General features: G+C 40.8%; 1 protein-coding gene across 4 annotated transcripts in view; it reads left to right on the top strand.

Moving 5' to 3' along the window:
* Window positions 1–25,325, top strand: part of CADM2 (cell adhesion molecule 2) — a 372,199-nt gene that overhangs the window by 193,677 nt on the left and 153,197 nt on the right. For all 4 annotated transcript variants that reach the window (XM_082220768.1, XM_082220770.1, XM_082220769.1 and 1 more), the window contains one exon: window positions 22,860–23,009. In XM_082220768.1, coding sequence (XP_082076894.1) covers window positions 22,860–23,009 — 150 coding nt within the window. The remainder of the gene's footprint in view (window positions 1–22,859; window positions 23,010–25,325) is intronic.

The raw sequence follows: 25,325 nt of genomic DNA, 5'->3' as shown, positions 1-25,325 counted from the left end.
GATCTGCACAGACTTGGTGGAGTGTCAGGTCTAATGAGCACAAGAACCTATCCCTGATAGGTCTTGCCCCATGGATCAGTTGCCTAGACTAAAGCTTCTCAACTCCCCACAGCTGTCTATGTCTCCTCCTCTCCAGGGTTTTCCCCCAAGCAACTGGAGACTGTGCCTGTGTGCCTGTCTTTGCTTCTTCCACTTCACGTCTCTTCTGGTTTGGGCAGACCAGCTGAAGGGCTTCTGACACCTCCTCTTCCCAGTCTTCTCCCTCTTACCACTCATTGTTGCCCCACCACCAATATCTGGGCTCTGAGCCTTCTTCCCTTGGTGGTTCCCCAGCTGGTTCCTCCCAGCATTCCTCTGCATCCAGCCAGTCCATGACAGGAATATGATTTTGTTAATGAAACTCACTAAGACACCAGGCTAAAAGCCATAGCAAAGTCAAAGAAAGATTGAGAAGACATGCAGCATTCTGAGCTAAGGCGATGGCAATATAATTTCATTGTATTAGAAGAAGAAGAAGAAGAGTTTGGATTTGATATCCCGCCTTTCACTCCCCTTCAGGAGTCTCAAAGCGGCTAACATTCTCCTTTCCCTTCCTCCCCCACAACAAACACTCTGTGAGGTGAGTGGGGCTGAGAGACTTCACAGAAGTGTGACTGGCCCAAGGTCACCCAGCAGCTGCATGTGGAGGAGCGGAGACACGAACCCGGTTTCCCAGATTACATGACTGCCGCTCTTAACCACTACACCACACTGGCTCTCGATTACTTGAGTAATTCGATTACTTGATTACTTGATTACTTGAGTAACTCAAATTACTTGAGTAATTTGTAATAGGATATTGAAACAGCCATCCTTTAGTTCCAAGCACTGACAATCTCACTTCTGGAAAATTGTATCTAGTTTTGGTTGCCATAAGCTGTACCTGGTTTATAATGTTACTTGGACTCACATGTGCACAGCCAGCACTCCTGAAGGTATACACACTGCTGAGAGGTTTAGGATCTTTTGCTGGAGTTGTGATGTGCACTTGTTATGGATGTGTTTTAACCCTTAACCTAATGCCCACAAGAAGCTCCCACATTGAGCAATAAAGAAAGCTTGGTATATTTATGTATACCCTAGAAGAGACAAGGTATATATAAATGCTGCTTCAGACAGCAAAGTTACAATCTAAGCAGGTAGCAAATTCTACAATATGTACATAGCTTGATTAAAAATATTCTCAAACTATTCTAAAAGGCTAACAGAAACATAGGTATGGCTGTTTTGCCATAAACCCACAATAGAAGTGGATAGGTGAAGGGGGAGGGGGACAGGAGGAAAATATACCTATCCTTAAAGCAAAGCAGACGTGTACTGAGTCTTGTGGAGCACTGGGGTAAGTGGGGTGAGAGCCAGTGTGGTGTAGTGGTTATGAGCGATAGTCTCGTAATCTGGGGAACCAGGTTCACGTCTCCGCTCCTCCACATGCAGCTGCTGGGTGACCTTGGGCCAGTCACACTTCTTTGGGCCAGTCTCCACATGCAGCTGCTGGGTGACCTTGGGCCAGTCACACTTCTTTGAAGTCTCTCAGCCCCACTCACCTCACAGAGTGTTTGTTGTGGGGGAGGAAGGGAAAGGAGAATGTTAGCCACTTTGAGACTCCTTAAAGGGAGTGAAAGGCGGGATATCAAATCCAAACTCTTCTTCTTCTTCTGTCCTGTTGGAGCTGAAAGCTACTGGAAAACCTGGGGTTTTAATAATGTTTTAGCTAATGCCTTATAGTAGGGAAGGGAGGGGCCTTGAGATAAGCAATTCTTGTCTTTTCCCCAGAGTTCCTGCCCATTTCTCATCTTGCCCATTCTAGAGAGAAAAGGACTGAAAACTGGCCATCGTGTTTGCTTAACAAAAGGGTGAAAGGCTTTGATAATGGGCTGTTATCAGAAGCTGGTCATAGAATCATAGAATCATAGAGTTGGAATAGACCACAAGGGCCATCGAGTCCAACCCCCTGCCAAGCAGGAAACACCATCAGAGCACTCCTGACATATGGTTGTCAAGCCTCTGCTTAAAGACCTCCAAAGGAGGAGACTCCACCACACTCCTTGGCAGCAAATTCCACTGTCGAACAGCTCTTACTGTCAGGAAGTTCTTCCTAATGTTTAGGTGGAATCTTCTTTCTTGTAGTTTGGATCCATTGCTCCGTGTCCGCTTCTCTGGAGCAGCAGAAAACAACCTTTCTCCCTCCTCTATGTGACATCCTTTTATATATTTGAACATGGCTATCATATCACCCCTTAACCTCCTCTTTTCCAGGCTAAACATGCACAGCTCCCTTAGCCGTTCCTCATAAGGCATCGTTTCCAGGCCTTTGACCATTTTGGTTGCCCTCCTCTGGACACGTTCCAGTTTGTCAGTGTCCTTCTTGAATTGTGGTGCCCAGAACTGGACACAGTACTCCAGGTGAGGTCTGACCAGAGCAGAATACAGTGGCACTATTACTTCCCTTGATCTAGATGCTATACTCCTATTGATGCAGCCCAGAATTGCATTGGCTTTTTTAGCTGCCGCGTCACACTGTTGGCTCATGTCAAGTTTGTGGTCAACCAAGACTCCTAGATCCTTTTCACATGTACTGCTCTTAAGCCAGGTGTCACCCATCTTGTATTTGTGCCTCTCATTTTTTTTATTTTTTTTTGCCTAAGTGCAATACTTTACATTTCTCCCTGTTAAAATTCATCTTGTTTGTTTTTGCCCAGTTCTCTAATTTGTCAAGGTCGTTTTGAAGTGTGATCCTGTCATCTCTGTCTCCTATCTGCCTTCAAATCACCTTGTCAATTGTGTGGGTGAATCCCATTGGAGTTGAGTATCCTGTACTTGGCAACTAAATTTGCATGTGTTAATCTTTAGATTAGATGTAGGTGAACTCAGAATATGTCTGACTACCTTTCAGGAGGCTGGAAATTCCAGGCTCACCAAAGTACCATATTTTTTCCATATATAAGACTAGGCTTTTTCCCTTTAAAATGATGTCAACAATTAGGAAGCGTCTTATAATCTGGGCCATCTCCCCCCATTTTCTTAAATCTGAGTCCCCCAAAATAGTTGGTGTCTTATACATGGGGGCGTCTTATAGATGGGAAAATGTGGTATATCATGGAGTGTCTCCTACCATATTACAGTTGTAGCAATCTTATACTCATGCCATGATCCACAGAGATAAACCATGTCAAAAATTCAGATTCACACACCCTTCTTCACAATAAAAACTAAAATTGTTTTAGGAATTCAGAATAAGGTTTACAAGCAGAGACCAAAACATTTTGCCCTGTTCGGCTTAGATAAAGAAAACTAAGAGATGATAAATTACACTTTGTAACTACAGCGGAAGGCATTAGATTCAGGAAAATGCTATTAGGTTTAAGTGCATGAGTGGAAGTTAAGACCGTACATTTTCATTCATGATTTTTTTGGTTGAAAACAGGAACAAGATGCCTGCAGAGAAAATAGTTCCAGCAAATTCTAGCAAATAGCCAAATTATACTCTAAAGAGAAGGCCAAAAATTCAAAGTATTCAAATATTTCTAGATAATTCAAATATTTCTAGATAAAATCCTTGTCACAAATATGCATGGCTCCTAAATCTACAAAAACTGCATCCACAAGTTTTTCCATACATCTCTTGCAAACCAACGTCCTGAATTTAATTTTACTAGTCCCTTACTAATCCCTAAGAAACAGTGGAGCCAAATGAAGCCTTGCAATGAATCTGAAATGTAAAGGGTTTCTGTAATCATTCTGGCTGCTTAGTTTCATTTCTGCACACATACACAGTTCTCCTTTGGCAACAGTTCAGCCTTCATTCCCTGTCCATGTGTGATCTTCACTAGCCAATGGGCTTTCCCCCCTCATTTCTTTTTCCTTCTTGTCTCTGTCTCTCCCTCTGCCCCCATGGAACTTCTTTGTCCAGTGCATTAAACTTTTTGGTTTCTTCATTGATCTCTCTGGCCAGCTCTTCTGCAGTGTTAATCAGGAAAGGAACGTATCCAGACAATTCTTTGGATCTGTCCTATTCAGGACAGTCCATTCTATTCTCCCCTTCCAACAAGTTGTCAAATTGCGTGCATGGGGATATTCTGGGGTCCCCATCTTAATCCCCACACCCACATTGTTTTGTAGTTCTGCATACTGCAGGGTTACCTGAAGTCTTTTGGTACCTTTTTATTATGCATTAGCGGTGCAGTTTTAGACTTTACACGGTATTACCTTCAAATTTATTAATAGTCCACAGACCTCCACATTCTGAAAACAAATATTTGAGTCTGTACACATATATGAGGGGAAAAGAAACTAAAAAAATATATAGGAAAGCCCAATAGACAAAAATCAATACATACCGTAGTTGCTTATAGCTTTATGGTTGCTTTGCAGCTTGGAATACAAACTAGTGCAGTGCTGAAATCAGTCATCCAAATTCTCTAAAGTTGTTCTCCTCTGTGAAAAAGCATCAGTTTGTTTGTCTCATTCTCCGGGAACTTTAGAATTTCTTTAGAACTTTGGTGGGTATGATGTTGAGCTTACTTGAACACTGTGAGCAGGCCATGGGGTGCGGTGTGTTTTTCTTCCTTCCCATTAAATGTTTCTCCCGTGTTCTGCAACCTCCCTGATTGCCTGTGCTTCCTGATCTGAAAACGCTTCATGGGAGGTATTCTACTGAGCTTTAGTTGAAGCACAGGAAGCAAAGAGACTGGCTACAGAGCTCCTGTGCACTGATTCCTTTAATAAAATCAAGATATTGCAGCTGCCAGGCACTTATTAGGCAGCTTTCCCATACCTACTTGAAAACCTAGTTCAAATTGCCATGGGACTTTCAGGAAACCTGAGCACCCAGGAAGGCAGCAGACTACAGAATACCTGATAGATTATTTATGGAATGAAATAAAGGAAATACATGAAATAAATGAGAATGAAATAAAAGAAACCACCTTGAAACTAAGTCAAGGGCATTTTTTTTTTGCACTCCACAAATGTGAATTTCACTGATATTTTCTTCATTTGATAATTTTAATGCAATTTTCCTCTTTAATTTATGCATGTTGGTTAAGAAAAATGTGGCAGGCTTTTTGGGCACAACACTAATACAAACTTTGCAACTGATTCAGTTACTTCTGATTGGGCCTCAATGACGAGGTAGGCCATATATGCTATAAAATTTTTTCTGGTATAGGAACAATATAAGAGACAAATAAGTTGATTGCTGGAATGTCCATAGCAGAGGTAGCTAATGTGGTGCCTTCCAGATGTTGTCAGGCTATAACTTCCATCTTCCCTGACCATTGGCCATTCTGATATCTGGAGGGCAGCACATTGGCTACCCTTGAAGTACTGTGAGCAAAAATCATGTTATAGCATTTCAGTAATGTGCAGAGACTGAGAGATGCAGAAGACTAAAGTTAAAAGCAAGTATGCATGCCACCCGGCTCTTGTAATCTTGTCCGTACACCCCCTCCCCACTAAGATTTTTCCAAAATAGTTTCCTATCCAGCCAAAGTCACAGGAAGACCTTGGTGATGGTCTTTCACACAAACACACACTCCACAACCCCAAGTAAACAAGGCTACACAATACAGCAGTTATAATCTGATAGCAACATAATATCAACATAAATATCCCTGCCTATTGATATCAACCAGACATCTTAACTAGACTCTTTTCAGCACCTGCTAAAAATATTATTGTTTAGACAAGCCTACCCATATGCTCAGAATATGCCTGCACTAAGGTGTTGCCTGCCTTGATTCAGCTTGTGAATGCATAGTGAAGTGTCACCTGTACAGAGGCCTATTCTGGAGGCATTTATTTGTAGAAGTCAATGAGCTTCTATGTGTTACCTTGGTCACCGGTCATTTGCCAAAAAATATTTTCTCCACAGTTTCCACTAAGCATTACTGTAAGTTTGACACTTGCCCATGAAGCATTTGCTCTTTATGTACATTGCCACAAATGGAAACAATTTTTAAGGAAAAAGAAGTTATCTAAGTTACAGATAAATTCCTGAGGTTGCAAAACTGTTATATATTAAAACACAATAAAAAGAAAGCATTTAAACTACCTGCAGCTTACTTCTGCATTCTTTTTGTAGAGAAGATCAAGCAGCTAACAAACAAACAAACAGCTTGATGTTAATTGGATTTAAATGCTTTTAGCTAAAACACAAAATATGTTTAAAAGCATACAAATGTTATATTGGCCACTATGGAATTACACTGCTACTCTTCCTCCTTCTGCTCTGTAACTTTCCAAGGGAGAAAACAATAATCATAGAGTCATGTAGGACTGTGGTGGTGGGCCTCAGATGCTTGGCGAGTGCCTACAGAAGACCTCAAGGGCACCACTGCGCTCACAGGCATCATGTTGGAGACCCCTGGTTGTATCTGACCAATCAGGACTAGCAATTTGAATTGAGCTAAGAAATGAGTAGGTAATCAATTAAGTGGGGCCCCAGATGGATTTGGGTGGCTGATCATTGCAGCAGCTGAGGTTTCCACCCTGTCTTTAAAGGCAACACTACACTGAGAGCATTGCAGTAATCTAGTCTACATTTTGTACTTATTTAGGCTCTAGAAATTGATTAACGAGTCTTCTTTCTTCTTAAAATAATCAAAATATTTTATAGTGTCTCTACTACTTCTTAATCTCCTTGTTATTGGAAAGAGAATTGAACATTTTTAAATTATTTGTCTCCTGTGTTGGCATTGAAACTGTTGCTGCCTTTTGAGACAGCCATGCCTCTGTGTTTGAATGAACCTTATTTTTTCATATTTGATCCCCTATTGAAAAAAGAATTGAATGGCAAGGGACTAAGAAGTGTAGAAAATTACAAATGATGAGATTAAAGAAAGAAAGTTGTTTGTAACTGGAAAAAGCACATGCAGCCAAGATGTCAGGAATATACAGGCTCTTCAGCAGAAAAGGAATAAATGAAAGGCATATTGTTGCTAGATTACAAGTGTGTGGGTGTATGGGAAGAGCTGGAATATAAAAAGAAGCTTGAAAGGAGCAATAATTAGCCATAAACTACTGAGTCTATAGATCTAGCTGTCACTCTAAGCATCTTGGCAAAATGGATCCCCCCCCCTGCCCTACATTGTGACACGTGTGTCTTAACATGAAAGACAGAGTTTAAAGGAAAAGGTATTTCTATGGAACAAGTACCATGGCTTAGCTTCGTTGGTTGGAAGATTCACTTTAGCTGAATGTGCAGGAACAAAAGGACATAAAATATGTCCTTTGGTATTTAAAGTGTGGGTTCAGAAGGTGGAAAATTCTTTTGAAAATCAACCAAAAGCACAGTCTTTTCAAACTTTTAAGGTATTTAATGCATGGCTGAATTCCAATTCTTTTCTTTTAAAAACATTATGTAACTGCATTACAATAGGAACAGACCACTGTTTTAGACAAATGGTGAAAGTCCCAATGTTCTTGGGCACCAACTCCCATCATATCCAGCTAGCCTAGCATGGTCAAAACTTAGACTACAATTCCCATCCTCTCTAACAACATCTGGCAGGCCACAGGTTTCCCACCCCTGTTTTAGAGTCTGCCTCCTTGGATAAGACATGACAGGTTTCTATGCAATGTGCAGCAGAATTATGAGCCCAAAACAAAGTGTGTTGTTCTTTTTTCACATTGGTTTGCTGGTATGGTTATGCTGTTCCTGAAACTTTGAGGTGGGGCCACAGTTGCTTCATACAAACAGTTTGGTATATGATTAAAAAAAAAGATACCCCCCAATAAAGGGGGGAAATAGTAATAGGATTATAGGAAGCTGCCTTACACTGAATCAGACCCACTGGTTTATCAGTCTCAGTATTGTCTGTACTGACTTGAAGTTGCTGTCCAAGGTATCAGAGTCTCTTCCAGCTCTACCTTCTGTATGCAAGGCAGATTCTCTACCACTGAGCTACAGCCCTTTCCTCATTGGCTTATTAAAAAACCTAGCTATCTCCCCCTTCCCCTCCCAAAGAAAACCCAGGAAGCTGCTTGACTTAATATAAGACAAATCAGATTGTATCACCTGCTTGGATTTGTAATTGAAGAACCCACATGAATTGGTAGCATAGTGGTTGTCTTGTCTTGGATGTGAGCATTACAAGTCACTAAGTTTCCTGTCCTGGGGTATAGGGGTGCAATTATGAAGCTCAGCAATCTATCTAGCTTGGAGTCTGCATGGTTTGTGCTCTCAGCGGTAAGCACACTGACAATATTAAGAATAGCTTCTAAAAGGAGGGGAATGGGATCCTGCCTATATGCTTGTGCGTAAATTATAGAGCTCTACCTGTTCTTAGTGGATGTGGCTAATAATTCCAAGGTAGGCATTATCAATAAGTATAAAACCTCAGGTAGCAAAGGGTCAAGAAAAGTGCTGCTCACCTACTGTGCTATATTTTCTTCCTACAAGGCTTGAAAAAGAGTTATGTTTCTAGCTGTGCTTTATAATAGTGGGGTTATGCAAAATTCCAGATATAAACGCAGGCTATTATTATTAAAATTAAATTTGTATACTGCCCTCCATCTGTATATCTCAGGGCAGTACATAACACAAAAATACAAGGTAAAAAGGTCACAAAATATGTAATAAGAGCAAAACAAACCAATAAACTCCCTCTCCTCCCCCCAAAACATTTAAAAGGGTAGTGGATGTAATCAGCCAAATTCCAGTTTAAAGAGGAACATTTTGCCTGGTGCCTAAAGATGTATAATAAAGGTGTCAGGTGAATCTCCCTGGAGAGAGCATTCCACAAATGGGCAGCCACTGCAGAAAAGGCCCATCCTCATGTTGCCACTCTCTGGACATTTTGTGGGGGAGGCACATGAAGAAGGGCCTCAAAGAATGATTTCAGGATCTAGGTAAGTTCATATGGATAGAGGTATTGCAATCCTGAGCTGTTTAAGGCTTCACAGGCCACAACCAGCACTTAGAATTGGGCCTGGAAACTAAATGGCAGCCAGTGCCGTCGGACCAGGATCAGTGTAATATGCTCAAACTATTTTGCTCTGGTGAGCAACCTGGCTGTCGAATTTTGCACCAGCTGAAGTTTCCGAACTGACTTATTCCATTTTGATGTAGGTGAAGAAACACACATTTCCAAAAAGAGGTCTTTCTTAACACTATCAAGTTCAGAGTCTGAAATTATCTAACTAGAGAAATGCCTGGAAAATGGGGAAATAGTTAACAGACAGAGTCTAGTGGCGATATGCCTGCCTCTTTCTCAGTGACATATTAAAATCTTCAGCGCACAAATCAAATGAGGTTCTGGGGTGACGCTTTGGAATCTCGAAAGAAATAAATAGGATATAATCACCTCTGTACCTTTTAATTTAGTAGTTTATTAATTGACTGTTACTGCCCTTTTCTGCTTTTCATTTCATTTTTATCTCAGTGACATAAATGCTTGAACCATGGTTCTTAAATTTACTCTGAAGTAGTGATATTATCCCCCGGGGGGACGCAGGGGTATGCATACCCCTAAACATTTTGTGAATCTAAGTTTGGCCTCATTAAGAGGCAGTATTTCAATATGAGTAGAAAAATGAGAGAACCCCTAAACATTTTTTAAGAGGAAAAAAGCACCAGAAAGTGTTATATTCTACAAGAGTCTGATTTAAAATGTAAGGTTTCTGTAGACTTTCTTGGTTTTTACTTGTCCTAAATATTTCTGCTTTTGATAGGTTTTGGTAAAGGCTGATACTGAGTAATAAATTTTCCTTAGTGAAATGCTCATTGAATTCATAATTTCCATTCCTTAACAAGGATCCTAAGCTGGGCTGATTTTAATGACTGTTTTAATGTTTTAAATAATTTATTTCTCAAATATGTCACAGTATTTTTACTATTAAATCTTAAAACAGAACAGTAAAGATACTGTTATGAGTGCTAGCTTTCATAGGGTGGGGGCGGAAATCAAAGGACACACAGCCATTACCTTTTTCTTCTCCTTGGGTTTTCTGAGACTGAATTTAAAAGAGAGAAACTTGATATTAAAATAGAAAGTAGCCCAATTTGTCAGTATCTTTTACTGCAAGTTAAGCTTTCAATTCTGGCTTTTGTTGTAAGGTTTCTGCCTACATTTGTCCTCCTTACAGCGACCTTTTCTATATCATTCCATCACATCATTTCCTCAAGAGATACTAATTATCATCTTATGCCAGATTTTTGTTTCAGAAAGCCTCCCAAAGTCAAGAAATTTGGTGACTGAACTTCCACAAATCTGCTGGGGAGGTGGGAGGACATTTGAAGCAAATAAATTAAAAACAGAATTTTTTGTTTGCATCTGAGCCATGTGCAAGCCCAGGGCCTGTTTTCTGGACACAGTGATGGGTGGGGCAGCGGCCAGTAATTTGAGCCAGAATTCTTAAAAGATGGAGACCCTTTGATGCTCCTGACATAGTGGCTCTATTGTTCAGGTCAGCTACCTGTTTGGGAGTACTCCTTTATTCATCCTTGTCACTGGATGCTTAAGTGGCCTCTTTTTACTAGCTTCAGCTGGTGTGCCAGCTGTATCAATTCTTGAACAGGATAGCTTGGCTACAGTGGCTCATGCATTGATAATCTCACCGTTGGATGATTTAATGTGTTCTTTGTGGAGCTGTCTGAATGTTTGGTTTGGTAGCTCCTGCTAGTGCAGAATGTGGCAGTATGGTCAGCCATGCCATCTAACAACAGCTTATTGCAATCTCCTGATTCAGATTTAAAAGTAAAGTAGAGCTGAGTGTAATCAGCATACTCATGACATGGCTTAGCAGACAATCCAATGATTTCTGCCAACGGTTTCAGATAGATAAACTGGGGAGAGAATATTGACTTGCAGCACTGCACCCCACAACTCAGCTGTCAAGAGGTAGACACGAAGTCCCCCAATTTTATTATGTGGTGCTGGTCATGCAGGTGGGAGTATCTTATTCCTGTAATCTACTGCATTCTCATGCATATTAGTGCGTATTTTTTCCTACTCTGTTTACACACACTAGATTATGGGGCGAGGGGAAACTGGATAACTTGGGTAATATAACAGAATTCATTTGGAGCGAGAGGGATTTACTTTTATTTCCTGTTATTTATCTGAGATAAACCCTTCTGGATCTTAAGATTGTGACACACTGTACTGAATATTTATTTTGTGACTGCACAAACAATCAGAAAAATAAGGAAGGAAGATGTGGAATATCTACCTTATCTTTCATACATACATTCTGTTAATTCAAAAAGTGTGGACAGTGGTAAATGACAGAATACAATTATTCTCTGAGTCACATTGTGATGATTGAGTTGGACATTACTTCAAAATATCTATTCTTAAATTTTTTTGTAGACTATACTGAGTTAATATTAAATATGTCATTATCCCAAAATCATTTACAGTAACTGAATTACTGTACTGACTGTACTCTAGAATGTGTGCCTTGTAATTACCACAGTTGAGATACAAATTGAATTCACCTTAAACAAATTTTAATAGATAAGACAGCGCTACACATAAATCTCTCTTTCTTAATCTTAAAATAACTTTAAACCTAACAGCTGTTTCTCTACGAACTTCATCACAAAATCTAAGTTTATGTTTATTTTATGAAGCTCTCTAAAAAATTGAATGTGGATTTGCTTAGATACCAGTAGTATACATGCAATGCAGAAATCTGCTCAAAGTTGGAGAGGATTTTTTAAAAAAGTTTTTATTAGAGAAGTCAGGAAATAGGCTGTGAAGTAAGAAAGTAGTTCTTTGGAGACTGTACACCAGTATTTGTTGTTGTCATATGAATGGTCTTTATGCTAGAGCTACTGTTCATTGCTACAGCTCCACAAAATGGCAAGTGATACCCCAAAATCTTTTCATTTATAGTGTTGTACTTGGCATTTATAGTGTTGTACTTTTTTGTGGCTTTTGGATGGTTCTAGTGACATTTTCATATGAGGATTGTGGTGTACTCCAGGGGCAAGGTAAAAGAAACACAAAATGTTGGGGCACGTGGGAAGTATCACAGGACATCTTTGTCAATACTTCTAGGAAGATTCAGCAAAGGGTACCTACTGCAACAGATCTATGGCTCTACACTTTGGGCCCTCATGCTATAGCCAAAGGTGTATCCAGGCATTTATTTGCTGCAGGTAGGCAAGTGAGGGCTTGGTCAGTACCTGGATGAGAGAACTCTTGGGAACCGCACATATGCTTTGCTTAAAGGAGGTCATGATGTTTTTCGATGATGGAAGAAAGGTGGGATATTATAATATAAGTGAAATAAATAAATAGTGAGGCTGACTTTATTAGATATGAGAGAGTTTTGGCCCCTAGGCATAGTTAATGTTTCAAATACAGGGTTTCATCCTCTAGAGAGAATGTTATAGACCAGGGGTGTCAAACTCAAATTCATCGGGGGCCGCATCTGCAGTTTGGTCACCCTCAAAGGGCCGGTTGTATCAGCCTAAAATATTTGAGCAGGCTGAGACCCCTGAAGTTGATGGGCTTTTACATTTAAATGGGGTGTGTGTGGCATGTGATAAATTATGTGAGGTTCGAGCTGGTCTTCGACCAGTAATAAATTATGATGATGTTGATGTTGATGATGATGATGATGTGAGGTGGGGCCTACCTGTCCCCCCTCAATATTTTATTCAGGCTGACACCCCTGTTATGAAAGATTACTAAAGTCTGCCCCTGTGGTGATGTAGCATAACATTGTGCAGGCCCAGTCTGAGGGCACCTTTACTGGACTGTGTCTTGTGGCTGGGGCTTGTCTGCGCCTTCTCTTCCTTCTCCTGCCTCCTCCCTGTGCCAGACGCTGGTGAGGGGGGGGGAGATGTGCCGGTTGCACTCCAGTTTCTGACGGGGGCCAATGCTGCTTGTTCCTCCCTCTGCTTTTCAACACTGCAATATATCGCTACCATATCACAACATCACTATCACAATGTTGAAAAGTTGGTATCGTCCGCTTTTAGGGGCTGAGGGGCTTACTCAGTACGGACACGGGCACTCCTAGGAATTTATTGGATTTCAAATCCCTGGATTTCAAATCCCATTGAGGGGGGCAGGGGCCGACTTCGGTAATATGGCACCCACCCTGAGTGAGGACAAAATTTGGTGGCCCCCCATAGAATAAATAGGCATCGTTATCATTATTTTGTGCTCCCTTGGCTCAGGGCGGGTGAGGCGCCCGCACGGCCCCAAATCTGGCACTGGTGGAGGAAGCACATTTCCACGACGGGCCGAGGTAAGCCGAGGCTGAGGGGGACGTTCGCTTGCCCAGGCGCCGGGCACCCGTCCACTTGCTCCAGCGCGCCCACTGCAGCCCTGCTGCCAGCAGCCGTCGGGGAAGGCGGGCGGCTGGGCTTTGGGGCTCGGTGGGGCCCGCCGGAAGAGGGCGGCGCTGCGCCTCGCCTGGGCGTGGAAGCCCTGCTGGGACGTTGTTTTCCACGCCGCGCGTCCGCGCCGCTCTCCTGCCTCCATCTCGGCTCGCTCCCTCCCGTCCTCCGCGCCTCACCTGCCAGACTCACATCCCTGCCCGGCGGCGGCGGCGCAGCGGAGGCCAAGCATGGTGCCAGCAGCAGCTGCTGGGGCATGCGGAGGAGCGTCCGGCCGGGCAGCTCCGCTCCGCTTGCTGCTGCTGCTGCTCGCGCTGGGCGCCTTCTGGGCGGTGCGCCCGCCGGACCAGAGCCGCCGCCAGAGCCGCGGCAGCCCGTGGGATGAGCCGGGCGGCCTGCAGGGTCGCGCCGGCGGGGGACCTCCGGATGCGGCCTCTCTGCTCACCACCTCCTTCGTGCTGAAAGGCGACGCGGCGCACAACCAGGCAATGGTGCACTGGACGGGCGAGAACAGCAGGGAGAACGGCGGCTACACGGGCCACATGACAAGGTCTGGCGGGCCGGATTCAGCCCGCGGGCCTTGTGTTTGACACCCGTGTTATAGACTGTGCCTTGGATAGCACCAGCTCATTAGAAACTAGCAATGTCAGCCCCAACCAGGCTGCCAGGAGGAGAATAAAGGAAGGAAGGAAGGAAGGAAGGAAGGAAGGAAGGAAGGAAGGAAGGAAGACCTAGCATAAGGTTATATATGAATGGATGACATAAACTTATTTCCTCCTGTTTCAAAGGCTAGGACCTGAACCAGTGGATTGAAGTTACAAGAAAGGAGAATCAGGACTTAATATCAGGAAGAACTTTCTGACAGTAAGAGCTGTTTGACAGTGGAAAAGACTCCTATGAGAATTGGTTGACTCTCCTTTCTTGGGATTATTAAAGCAGAGATAGCATGGCCACCTGTCATGTATGATCTAGCTGAGATTTCTGTTCTGCAGTGGATTGAACTAGATAATCCTATTCTATGATTCTGTGATAAGAGATGACTGGCTGGGTGGGTGTAAAAGAGCAAAGGATGCTGCAAGGGAGTTTGCCAAAGAAAAGTTAGGAGCTAATGCAGAGCTTTCCAAACTTATGTGTTGCGACATGTTAGTGTGTCGGCTGCAGTGTGTAGATGTGTCATGAGAATTGTCCCTGCGCTTCTCCCAGGGCTGGAATTGGAGTAGGCAGCCCACCGGTTTACTAGTAAAACACAATTAATATGTCACGAAAAGATGCATGTCTAAAAAGTGTGTCACCAACATGAACAGTTTGGAAAGCTCTGTTCTAATGAGTTATAATTTTTCTTTATCTTCTCATAAATTACATAGCTGTGGACTTACAGTATTTCATCTGTCACTATTAATTTCCTCAATATACTTCATATTAATTCAGGATCATTAGAAACTTGGAGACAGTTTTCTACACTCCAATGAAACTTCTTTTCTTTTCAGTGTCATATTTACCTTTCCTCTTAATTTGAATGCAGAATTACTTCAATTTCCAAAACTTGTATATTAATAAAACAGTATCTTAGGTTGTTCCTCTCTTCAAATAAAAAGGGTGCATTTTTTTTATCTTCAATTCCTCCACCCATCTGAAGCCCCTCACACTATAAATCATTCCCAAAAGTCCATCAACTCATAGAAGCAGATATTTGGAGATGGGGTAAGCCCTGTTCAGTGAACCCAGTTCCATTTATGGAAGGAAAGTTATTATAAATGTTATAATGTATGTTGCAGTAGTGCAGCATGATAAACCTGGTCATTGCTTACCATTGCCAATCCCACAGTGTCCATGACTCCAGAGCTATCGAGATTGCTTTTGCTCAGAGCAGGATCTTCGAATCTCATTTTAATTGTGCTGGCTTTACTACTGTTACTAGGACTAGGGGATTGCAAGCCACTGCATTGAGCCAGATGGGAGTCCCAATGAAACAGAATATTGTGTGAGAAGTAGCCTTCACTTTATCAGTTGATAGCTGATATCAAATATTATCTCCCTATTATTGGCCCTGTGTGAATATGAAAGAAAGTCTCTGGTGCATTGGAATTCATAACGTATGTTTAGGAATACGAACTCCAGCACCTTAATATTGTTCTGGTATTGGATGATCTGCATAATTCATCATAAATGAACATGAGAGCTTTAGCAGTCAATGCTCATTCAGGATGTTCTGTAGTACTAGCTGACAAAGAAAAAAATGTCTACTCCATTCATAATTTATAGCTGATAGCAGAAGTTGTTTTATTCTTGATAATAGGCTAGCTTTGATCCTTTTCAGTTTGCTGGGACAATAAAATTTAATAGATTTGCCATAAGGCAATGATTTTTAAAACTTCTATCCTATATCCCTCCTTCTTATGTTCTTTACGTTCATATACATTGATGAAAAAAGTCTTGGTTGGTTAATAATTAGAATTGTAGTTGAACTTGCATATGCATGAAATTAGCATTTCTGATGAAATTAAGACATGAAAGTATATGAATTTCACTACAGTTCTATCTCATAGAGGAGTTGGCTCATGTGCATTTATTATTTGCAAACCACTGATCTATAGCCAGTATTTTCTACTGTCCAGGAACTCAGTTGAAGGTCCTTTCTATCACCTGCTTCCTCAGATAATTTTAACTGTGATGCTAATTGTTTAATACTAATTATTTAATCTAGGACCTTTCAAATGCTAAGCATGTGCTCTGTCACTCACCTATGATCCAGGTCATGTTCCTTTGCTTGTTATTGTTGCTTGAGGGTGGCCTGTTATTATCTTGCCAAACGTACACATTTGTAAGAGAGAATTTATAACAGGCAACACTGTTTATTAAAAATATTATTGTGGCAGCTTCAAAGAGGGGAAAATGATGCATTAGCTGCTGCTGCAGGCATCCATTGCCACCTTCATAGTATGGGGTGGAGAACCATTGTCAGCTGTGCATATCAGATGTGCAGAGAGACATCAAATAAAACTCATTATATTTGTATGTTTTCAAATTATTATATTAACCACCTTGAGAGATTCATTTCTGAAATGAAATATAGAACATGAATCCCATAATACATAAATCAATGTTAAAGATAAAAGTTAACTGTCTGTTCAGAAGGTTAGCTCAGATGTGATTGCTTAGATCAGGGGTAGTCAATCTTTTTATACCTACCACCCACTAATGCATCTTTCTTGATGGTAAAATTTATTTACAGCCCACCAGTGCTCGATGGAAGGAGGATTCAACTTGTAGAACCCCTTACTACCCACCTAGAATCCTGAAATGCCCACTAGTGGGCAGTAGGACCAGGTTGAGAACCCCTGGCTTAGATGGTACTACTGTACTGACGGGTGAAATATTTGTTATCTATAGCTGTATGGACTTGTGCTCATCATTTCTTATTATACACTACCCACCTGGAGTCACTTGTGTGCTCTTTGGAATCTAGATCTACAATCTGATAAATAGATTTATTTTGGTTAAACTCCAGCTCATCTGGTTTTCCAGTGAAGTTGTGACCCTGCAAGTAATTGAGAGGGTGACCTTACATCACGGAAGGTGACCCCAATGTAATCTGCTCCAAATAATCTACTTGTGAATTAGCATAGAACTGGACATTTTAACTTTTTTTTTGCTTATATAAAATTTCCACATTTAGGAGGAATAAACCATTGTTAAGGGCTTCCCAGAATCATCTGGTTGGACATTGTGGAAAATAAGAAGCTGGACACAAGAAAGACCTTTGGGCTGATCCAGCAGTGATCTTATTGTGCTCTTATGTTCATTGTAGCAAAGGCAAAAATAATAATAATGTCTGTCTAATTAAGGTCATTTCCAACAAAATTACTTTTGATAGTTGTCATAATTATGGCTTAGAAAACATTTGTCACAAGACTGCTCAGCACCACTCATTCCTCTGTCCTTAAATAACATTCAATATTTGACATTAGCAAAACAGTTTGTTTTGAATCAAAGTCATCTACACCCTCCTCCCTTTACAATTATAGAAGCAATTCTTCTGGCCACTTACGTTGATTACCAATAAATAGCTCATTTGTTGCAATGAACAGAAATTACCGGTCATTTATAGGGGACGAGGGGATTTGTTTCAGTTGCACCCTTGTTTTGCTTTAGAATTCTCCATGTTATATCTTTTTCCTTATACCTAATCTTGTTTACAATACAGCTGTATGTTTCATGCAGAACTTTCCCCCAAACTTTTTTTTTTTTTAAGGTCACAGGTCTGCCACCTAATTTTGCTTTCTGCTTCTCTGTCCTTTGGAACTGTGTAACATCAGAATTAGCACTGAGAAAGAAATGTCGTAAAACATAAATGGATAATTAGCACTGTAAGCAGTGCATTTTGAAATGATCTTAGTAAAACTAAACTACCCAATAAAATTAGTACCCAGCACCATGCCTGTATTCCATGACAGCTTTTTCTGTCTGTGCTGCTGTATGGCATGCTTCCAGATCTCTGTTGTGCTGACATTTGCTCCTGGGAGGAGGAGAAGGAAAAGGGTCCATAAGGTTTCTACAGGCCTAGACACCGTAAACATCTGCTAGCTTCATGAGCAGCTTGCTGAACTAATTCATCAGGGAGACTCTCAGCCGATCAGCATTGCCATATTGGTAGTTATTTTGTGGGCCAAAGGGGCACACCAACAAGTCCAACAAAATCATGTATTTCAGTATTCAAAATTGCCATGTTTTAAGTGTTTTGCTACATAGAATGGCATCTAAATGATACTAAATATCTGTGATGAACCATATATACAATCCAAACAGATTGCATTGGTAGTTCTAAGCATATATAATACAGAAGGACAACATTTTAAGAGGCAATTTCATGATATACAGATGGAAAGCAGTCAGCTAATAGAAATGGAAAGAAAGTCAGCTGGAATCCCCTGTGGTGAAGTGAGCAGAAACCTTGGCAATTTTTCATAGTTTTTAATTTACTCATCAGAAGTAAAGGCAGTGAATGCTGTTTAATTTCCCCTTTGCTTCTACTTTATGCAATGTATAAAAATGTGACACATTTTTAAATTTGCATTTTCATAGCCCTTAAAAACTGGATAATGTCAGTGAAGTTTCCATTTTTCCGCCACCGAAAGGTACCATGGTGCCACAAAATATTACTTCTCAGTGCAGTGCAGTTTTCAAATAATAAAACACCTCAAATGTGTGATTGAGAGGTACATATAAATGTGAATTACAGGTCCTAGTTCAGAGCGTAACTCATTCATACTGTTTTATATGTGTAAATCTCCAAAATATAAGAAGTTCTATCATAATTTATATCGGTGATTGCACTTGCAGGCTGCCTATGCATAAGCAGAATAAGCAGCGTTCCTGTAAATCTAGCTCGGCATTGCTAAAGCCATGAACATCAAAGAAAGTAAATATTGACATGATGGGTGAAATTGTTAATAATGAAGAATGCATAAATGATCAAAAGCAGAAAACATATCTTATTAGCCACTGGGTGTTTTGCTTGCCTTCAAGCAGCAGAATTATTTTCTTTGTGAGATATTCTGAATTACTCAGGATACAGCTTGACAGACATGGGCATTTGTTCCATTTCTTCTCATTAATATTTTGCCAGAAATGAAACATGCATGTTTGTCTTCTCAGCACTGCTTCAGAGATGACACCCCCCTTCCCCCTTATAGAGATGATGCCAGTGTAAAACAAGCATATACATCATATTAAGTACAGCATGAAACTTTGTTTTGCTGCAAGAATGAAGCCACAGTTAACTATTTAATTTTCACTGTCTCTGGATTTCTGCATTTCCTTTCCTTTTGACCCCACTTATTACATCCCCACTCCACACCGTGTGTGTGTAGATAGGCAGACAAATTCATGCCATACATCTGTTGCAGTGGGCTGTAGTCCACGAAAGCTTGTGCCATAATAAAGTTGTTAGGCTTTGAAAATAAATAACTCCTGGTTGTTTTGTTAGTCTGCTGCAGCCGATCAACATAACAACCCCCTGGACCTGTTTTTCTCGACTTTTAGTCTTTTAAGTGTTCTTCGTGTTACAAGAAAATAAAGTCAGCTCTAGACTTTGTGGATTTGACCTCAAGTGGCAATCCAACTTAACGTTCTCCATGTACTTTGAGCTACATTTTAGCATCATCGGTTTAGGATCATATTTCACCTGTGTAGATATGTTTATTTACTATAATGCTGGTGCTTGCTTTTCAACATCCTGCTAAGCTTATTCCAAACTCAGTGATTATCACCAGGATGTTTTTGTTTTTATTATTATAATCCTTATTGTTGCTCTCAGTGCAGGGTATTTTCGTTTGGCTTCCCCCCCCCCTTCGTATATATTTCTTTACGCATTCTCTACGGTTAACTAGAGCCACAATTTGGAAAGTGCTGGCAGAAGACCACTATTTTGTTTAATCAACCTCTAAATGTTTCACAACATATATGGTTCCAGTTCATGTGCATTGTGATTCAGAGGAATTTGTGCTTTTGTCCCTCGGTGTGGATTACTAATTCAATTCTCTTCATGGATGTGGATGTAGGTGGTAGAATAAATACATGTTCTTTTTACTCCTTCAAATAATTGGTAACAAGATAGCTGTTAAGTTTCTGCACATGCTGGAGCCACATATGGCAAAGCAAAATCATCACATTTCCAGCTAATGAGAAGTATCTAGGCGAGACTGGAAGACAGAAGGGGAAACTGGGTAGATTTGTGAGGGACATCAAATTATAATTCTCCTTTGAAACAGCATGATCCATATTTAGCAAGGTGAATAAGTGAGTTTTTCACCAGTAGAGAAGCAAAGGAAAGAAAAAGAAGTTATAATTTATTTACTATTGTTGCTGTTGTTAACAGTGAGATCTGACCAGGAAAAAGCAGTTCTATACATGAACATACAAATTATAACTAGCTTCTTCTAGTTCTTATATGGTGTATTTTATGTATTTAATGCTTTTGTATCTCAGCAGTTTCTCCAATAAAATCAAGGGGTCATGCATTGTTCTCCCGCCTCTCATTTAATCCCCACAACAGCCCTGTGAGGTAGTTGAGGCTAAGAGGCAGTGTGTGGCCTAAGGTCACCCAGTGAGTTTTGTGGCTAAGTGGGGACTTGAACCCTGGTTTCCTAAATCCTAGATTAACACTCTAACTGCTACACAACCTGTAACTCCATAACAGTGCATGGGGGGGTCGTTCCCTGATTTATTAAAAAGGCAGAGAAATCCAAGCAAGCATTTAGAATGTGCTTTAAATGTGTTTCATTTTTTTCTGTGCATAATCCCCCATCAACCATTTGACTTTCGTTTGCCTGGTTAATAATAATAATAATAATAATAAATTTTATTTATATCCCGCCCTCCCCAGCCGAAGCCGGGCTCAGGGCGGCTAACAACAATAAAAATAGTTCAACATTCTAAAACATTCATTATAACATTAATTAAATCAAATTAAAATCAAATTAATGGCAACCATCAAGCAAATTTTTGTGCAGATTGCCAGAGGAGGGGGTCAGGCTGCGCCCTGACAAAAGGCCTGGTGGAACAGCTCTGTCTTGCAGGCCCTGCAGAAGGATGCCAGGTCCTGCAGGGCTCTAGTCTCTTGTGACAGAGTGTTCCACCAGCTTGGAGCCGCGGCCGAGAAGGCCCTGGCTCTAGTTGAGGCCAGCCTAACCTCTCTGAGGCCTGGGATCTTTAGGGTGTTTTTATTTGCAGACCGTAAATTTCTCTGTGGGACATACCAGGAGAGGCGGTCCCGTAGGTACGAGGGTCCTAGGCCGTATAGGGCTTTAAAGGTTAAAACCAGCACCTTAAACCTGATCCTGTACTCCACCGGGAGCCAGTGCAGCTGGTACAGCACCGGATGGATATGATCTCGCAGCGAAGACCCCGTAAGGAGTCTCGCTGCGGCATTCTGCACCCGCTGGAGTTTCTGGGTCAGTCTCAAGGGCAGCCCCACGTAGAGCGAGTTACAATAATCCAGTCTGGAGGTGACCGTCGCATGGATCACAGTGGCTAGGTCAGGGCGAGAGAGATAAGGTTACTAGTGGATCCAGACAAAAAATGACCGTTATTGTACTCCTTCAGTGTCTCTATTCATAAACTGCTTTCATACTCATATCAAACACAAAGTTATGACTGCTTTCATAGTTAGGTTTTACCGTATTGCATCAACAGATGCTGGGAAGCAAAGGCCATTTTTAAAAATGCAGGAAGAATGAGTGGAAAATGTGGAGAAGGAAAAATGTGTTTTATATGTGTTTTCAGTTTTAAATTTTTAATTCAGGCTCATGGATTTAATTATATTTAATATTTCATTATGTCTCAGTTATTTGAAAGTGTTTTATTTAGAGGTGTTGTTTTACTGCATGCTGCCCTGTGCCCTGTGCTTCTTTTGGATTAAATAAATAATGCAGTATATGATGCATTTTGTTTTTAATATGTCACAGGTGATATTCAATGTTATTCATACTTGGAGCATATTGTATTTTATCAATTTCCCTGTGATCTTTGGATGAAGGGTAGCATAAAAATAAAATAAATAAATAAATCTTTACAAAGTGTAGACCCAGTGAAATAATACTTTCCATAAGTTTTCTTCCCTTTAGCAATGGAGCGTTTGCTGCCAGCACAATGCAAATGCATGATTTCTGAATCGATACTTGCTCCAGCACAGGTCATTATCTTTTTGCATGGAGCCCTGGCTCCACCTTCTCTGTGTTGAGTTCCACCACCAAAAGTCCCCATCTTGTGACACAGTAGCTGTTGGTTGCTTCTCTAATTTATCTCCAGTGACCTCTCCTGCACTACTCTATAAGGATGACAGCTTAAGGGGCATGGGTGGAGCGTACCACAATCACATGAATATTGTGATTCTTCATCATCCACAGTAGTAGATAGGTAGCCGTGTTGGTCTGTCATAGTCAAAATAAAAAAAAAATTCCTTCCAGTAGCACCTTAAAGACCAACTAAGTTAGTTCTTGGTATGAGCTTTCGTGTGCATGCACACTTCTTCAGATACACCGTGTATCTGAAGAAGTGTGCATGCACACGAAAGCTCATACCAAGAACTAACTTAGTTGGTCTTTAAGGTGCTACTGGAAGGAATTTTTTTTATTTCATCATCCACAGATATGGTAAATAGTTCAGATATTGAGGTTGTTTTCCCTGAATTGATTATCTTTATGACAAGGACGGACAAGCATTATAGGACAATACTAATGTTTCTTATGTTTATTTTTTCCTGCAAATAAACTAATAAAACAACAGTTACCCAATGTACAAGCCTCTGGGAGTCTAAAGCTATTACTATTCCCCTGTAAGTTTTAATGCAATGTTTTGCTTTATTTATTAAATTTTATACTGCCCTTCATCCATGGATCTCAGGGCAGTTCACAACATAACATTACATCATAAAAACCACAAAACCATTTTCAGAGACATCCCTACCTATAATGTGTTGCAGTAACCTAACCTTCATTCTTTTTCTTATATATCCTCCCTGCAGGTAGCCAAGGGCAGTTTCCGCTCACACAGAATGTTACAGTTATCGAGGGTGAAACAGCAACGTTGACCTGTAGGGTTGATCAAAATGATAACACCTCCCTCCAGTGGTCAAATCCAGCTCAACAGACTCTGTACTTCGATGACAAGAAAGGTGAATATGCTTTGATTTCTAACTTACTTAAGTAATAAATAATTTATTGATTTAAAAAAGTATAAACTGCTTTATTAATGTCCTACAGTTTTTTATTTATTTGCCAAGAATTGCTCACTTGCGCGCCATGGTCAAATCCAGGAGTCTGTCCAATGGAGTGAAACTGAAGCAGGGCCAAAACTCGGCTTTATTTTACCCGGGTCAAAGATTCAGTTTGGAATCCCCCTCCAGAGCCTCAATGACACCTCTCTGGAGGCTTCAATGGAGCAAAATACCTGGATAGCTCCCCTCAGTAGCTATGGCCCTGACTGAGGCATGCAGACAAATGAAAGATAAATAAGTAATGTTAAAACTGGTGGTGGTGGTTGCTCAAAAAATGTTCGTCTGAATGCTGTGAATCTGGCAAACATTGGGAGTGAAATCAGAAAAATGTAAAGATGTTGATGTTTGGACTATCTTAATGCCTCTTGGTTCTGATTGCTAACTGACTTGTTTTTGCTCCGCTGTTGGGGTTTTTTGGGGTATGGGCTGGGGAATCTGGCTCCCCAGGTTTCCGTGACAGTCTAGTTTTCCTGTCACCTTTTATTTTTCAAAACACTTTTCTAGCAGGCATGTGGGCATGTACATCAGATACTTGAAATTATCACCGCCCCTTGGTTCTAGAGGCTGTTCCTCAATCACTGAGCAGTAGCATGGAGGACCCAAGCTTACTCAAAACAGTGATGGTGTGTTTATGCCTCATGATAGCGGCAGACAGCTGCCCTTATAGTGTGATGGCCAGCGTTGGGGAGAATGAGAGAGAGAAGAAGTGCAAAGGAGCCATACTGGCTGACTGCTTCAATATAGTGACTGTCCCTCTAAAAGTATGGCACCCAGCACCCACCTGATTGTGCTGTTTATTTGGCTTCCCACCAGCTACTCAGGGTTAAGAGAATAGTTGAAGCAGCCATAGCCCATGACCGGGTAGGACCATGGTCCAGATCTTGATCCTATTGCTGTTGGTTGTATGTGTGTGCTCACCCATAGTGCAAGAGAACATATTTTTGTGTTGCCTATGTACTTATTTCCTTGATCAAATAATATGTATGTGTGACTTGAGCTGTAGTCCACAATATGGAAATAATGATGTTGATCTACGTTTTTTTATTGTTATAAGGATTGCCATATGATAAAGTATGGGAAGCTATTGAATACTTTTATTATATATTATTATACATTTAATTAGTTTATATTTGGTTTCACGTCTATTACCTATCTGCTCTATGTGTGTTTTTAGTTTTCCTTTCTCATCTGTTCACTTGGGGTTAGACTTGCAGCTCATTATTCCCCATACAAAAATGGTTTCTAGAGTCCTTAATTCCGTGACTGCATAAAGTTTGTGTGACTTGACCTGTGGTCTGTAGCCTGGACTACCTTTCTAGTATTGTGTGCTTTAAATGTAGGTTGTTTCCTGTTTTCTGATTGTAGTCTGGCTTTATTGTATCTGTGGCATCCTGATACCATGTTTAGATGGCATTACTTGCGGGGTAGGGATTGTAAGCAAATGTTTCTGTGGGGTCTTCCTCCTGGTCCATACTTATTTAATTACTTTTCTGTTTACCTTAAATTTGGCAACTCAGTTCTCCATTTGAGTACTAAAACAGCTACTTCACATGTTATAGACATATGCAAAATACTGGTGAATTCTGCACAGAAGTTTTATATCTGAATAATCCACTGTTAATGGTGAATTCTGGTGAATGCTGTGAATAACAACTTTAAGTCTGGAGCATATATATATATATATATATAGATATATATATATATATTTGCTTTCGTAGATTTTCACGGGTACAGGAATGCAGGTTTTGGTGTCTTCGGGTGTCTTCCCGTGTAAGAGTCGGGGTGTCTGTGCGACGTTTCGACGAGGTCTCACTCGTCATCTTCAGGCTGGTGCTTTCGGCTTCTTGTTACTGGAACAGACAAGAAGCCGAAAGCACCAGCCTGAAGATGACGAGTGAGACCTCGTCGAAACGTCGCACAGACACCCCGACTCTTACACGGGAAGACACCCGAAGACACCAAAACCTGCATATATATATATATATATATATATATATATATATATATATATATATCACACACACACACATATATATATTGTTTGGCACTCTTTTTGACTTGAATGCTAAAATGAAGCAACAGTTCTGAGCCTTCAGCTGGAAGGGGAAAGAAAGCAAGTGCTTAGGTGTAGCTATTTGCCAAGACTATGGAAGGACCCCACCACATTCTTTTACTGTGAAGTGGCAGCCACAAACAAATACACAGGGTTGGCAA

Source organism: Podarcis vaucheri, assembly GCF_965113315.1.
Source record: "Podarcis vaucheri genome assembly, chromosome: 4".
NCBI lineage: Eukaryota > Metazoa > Chordata > Lepidosauria > Squamata > Lacertidae > Podarcis > Podarcis vaucheri.
The sequence above is the reverse complement of the archived record's forward strand: the minus strand, read 5'-3'. Positions and strand labels throughout refer to the sequence as shown.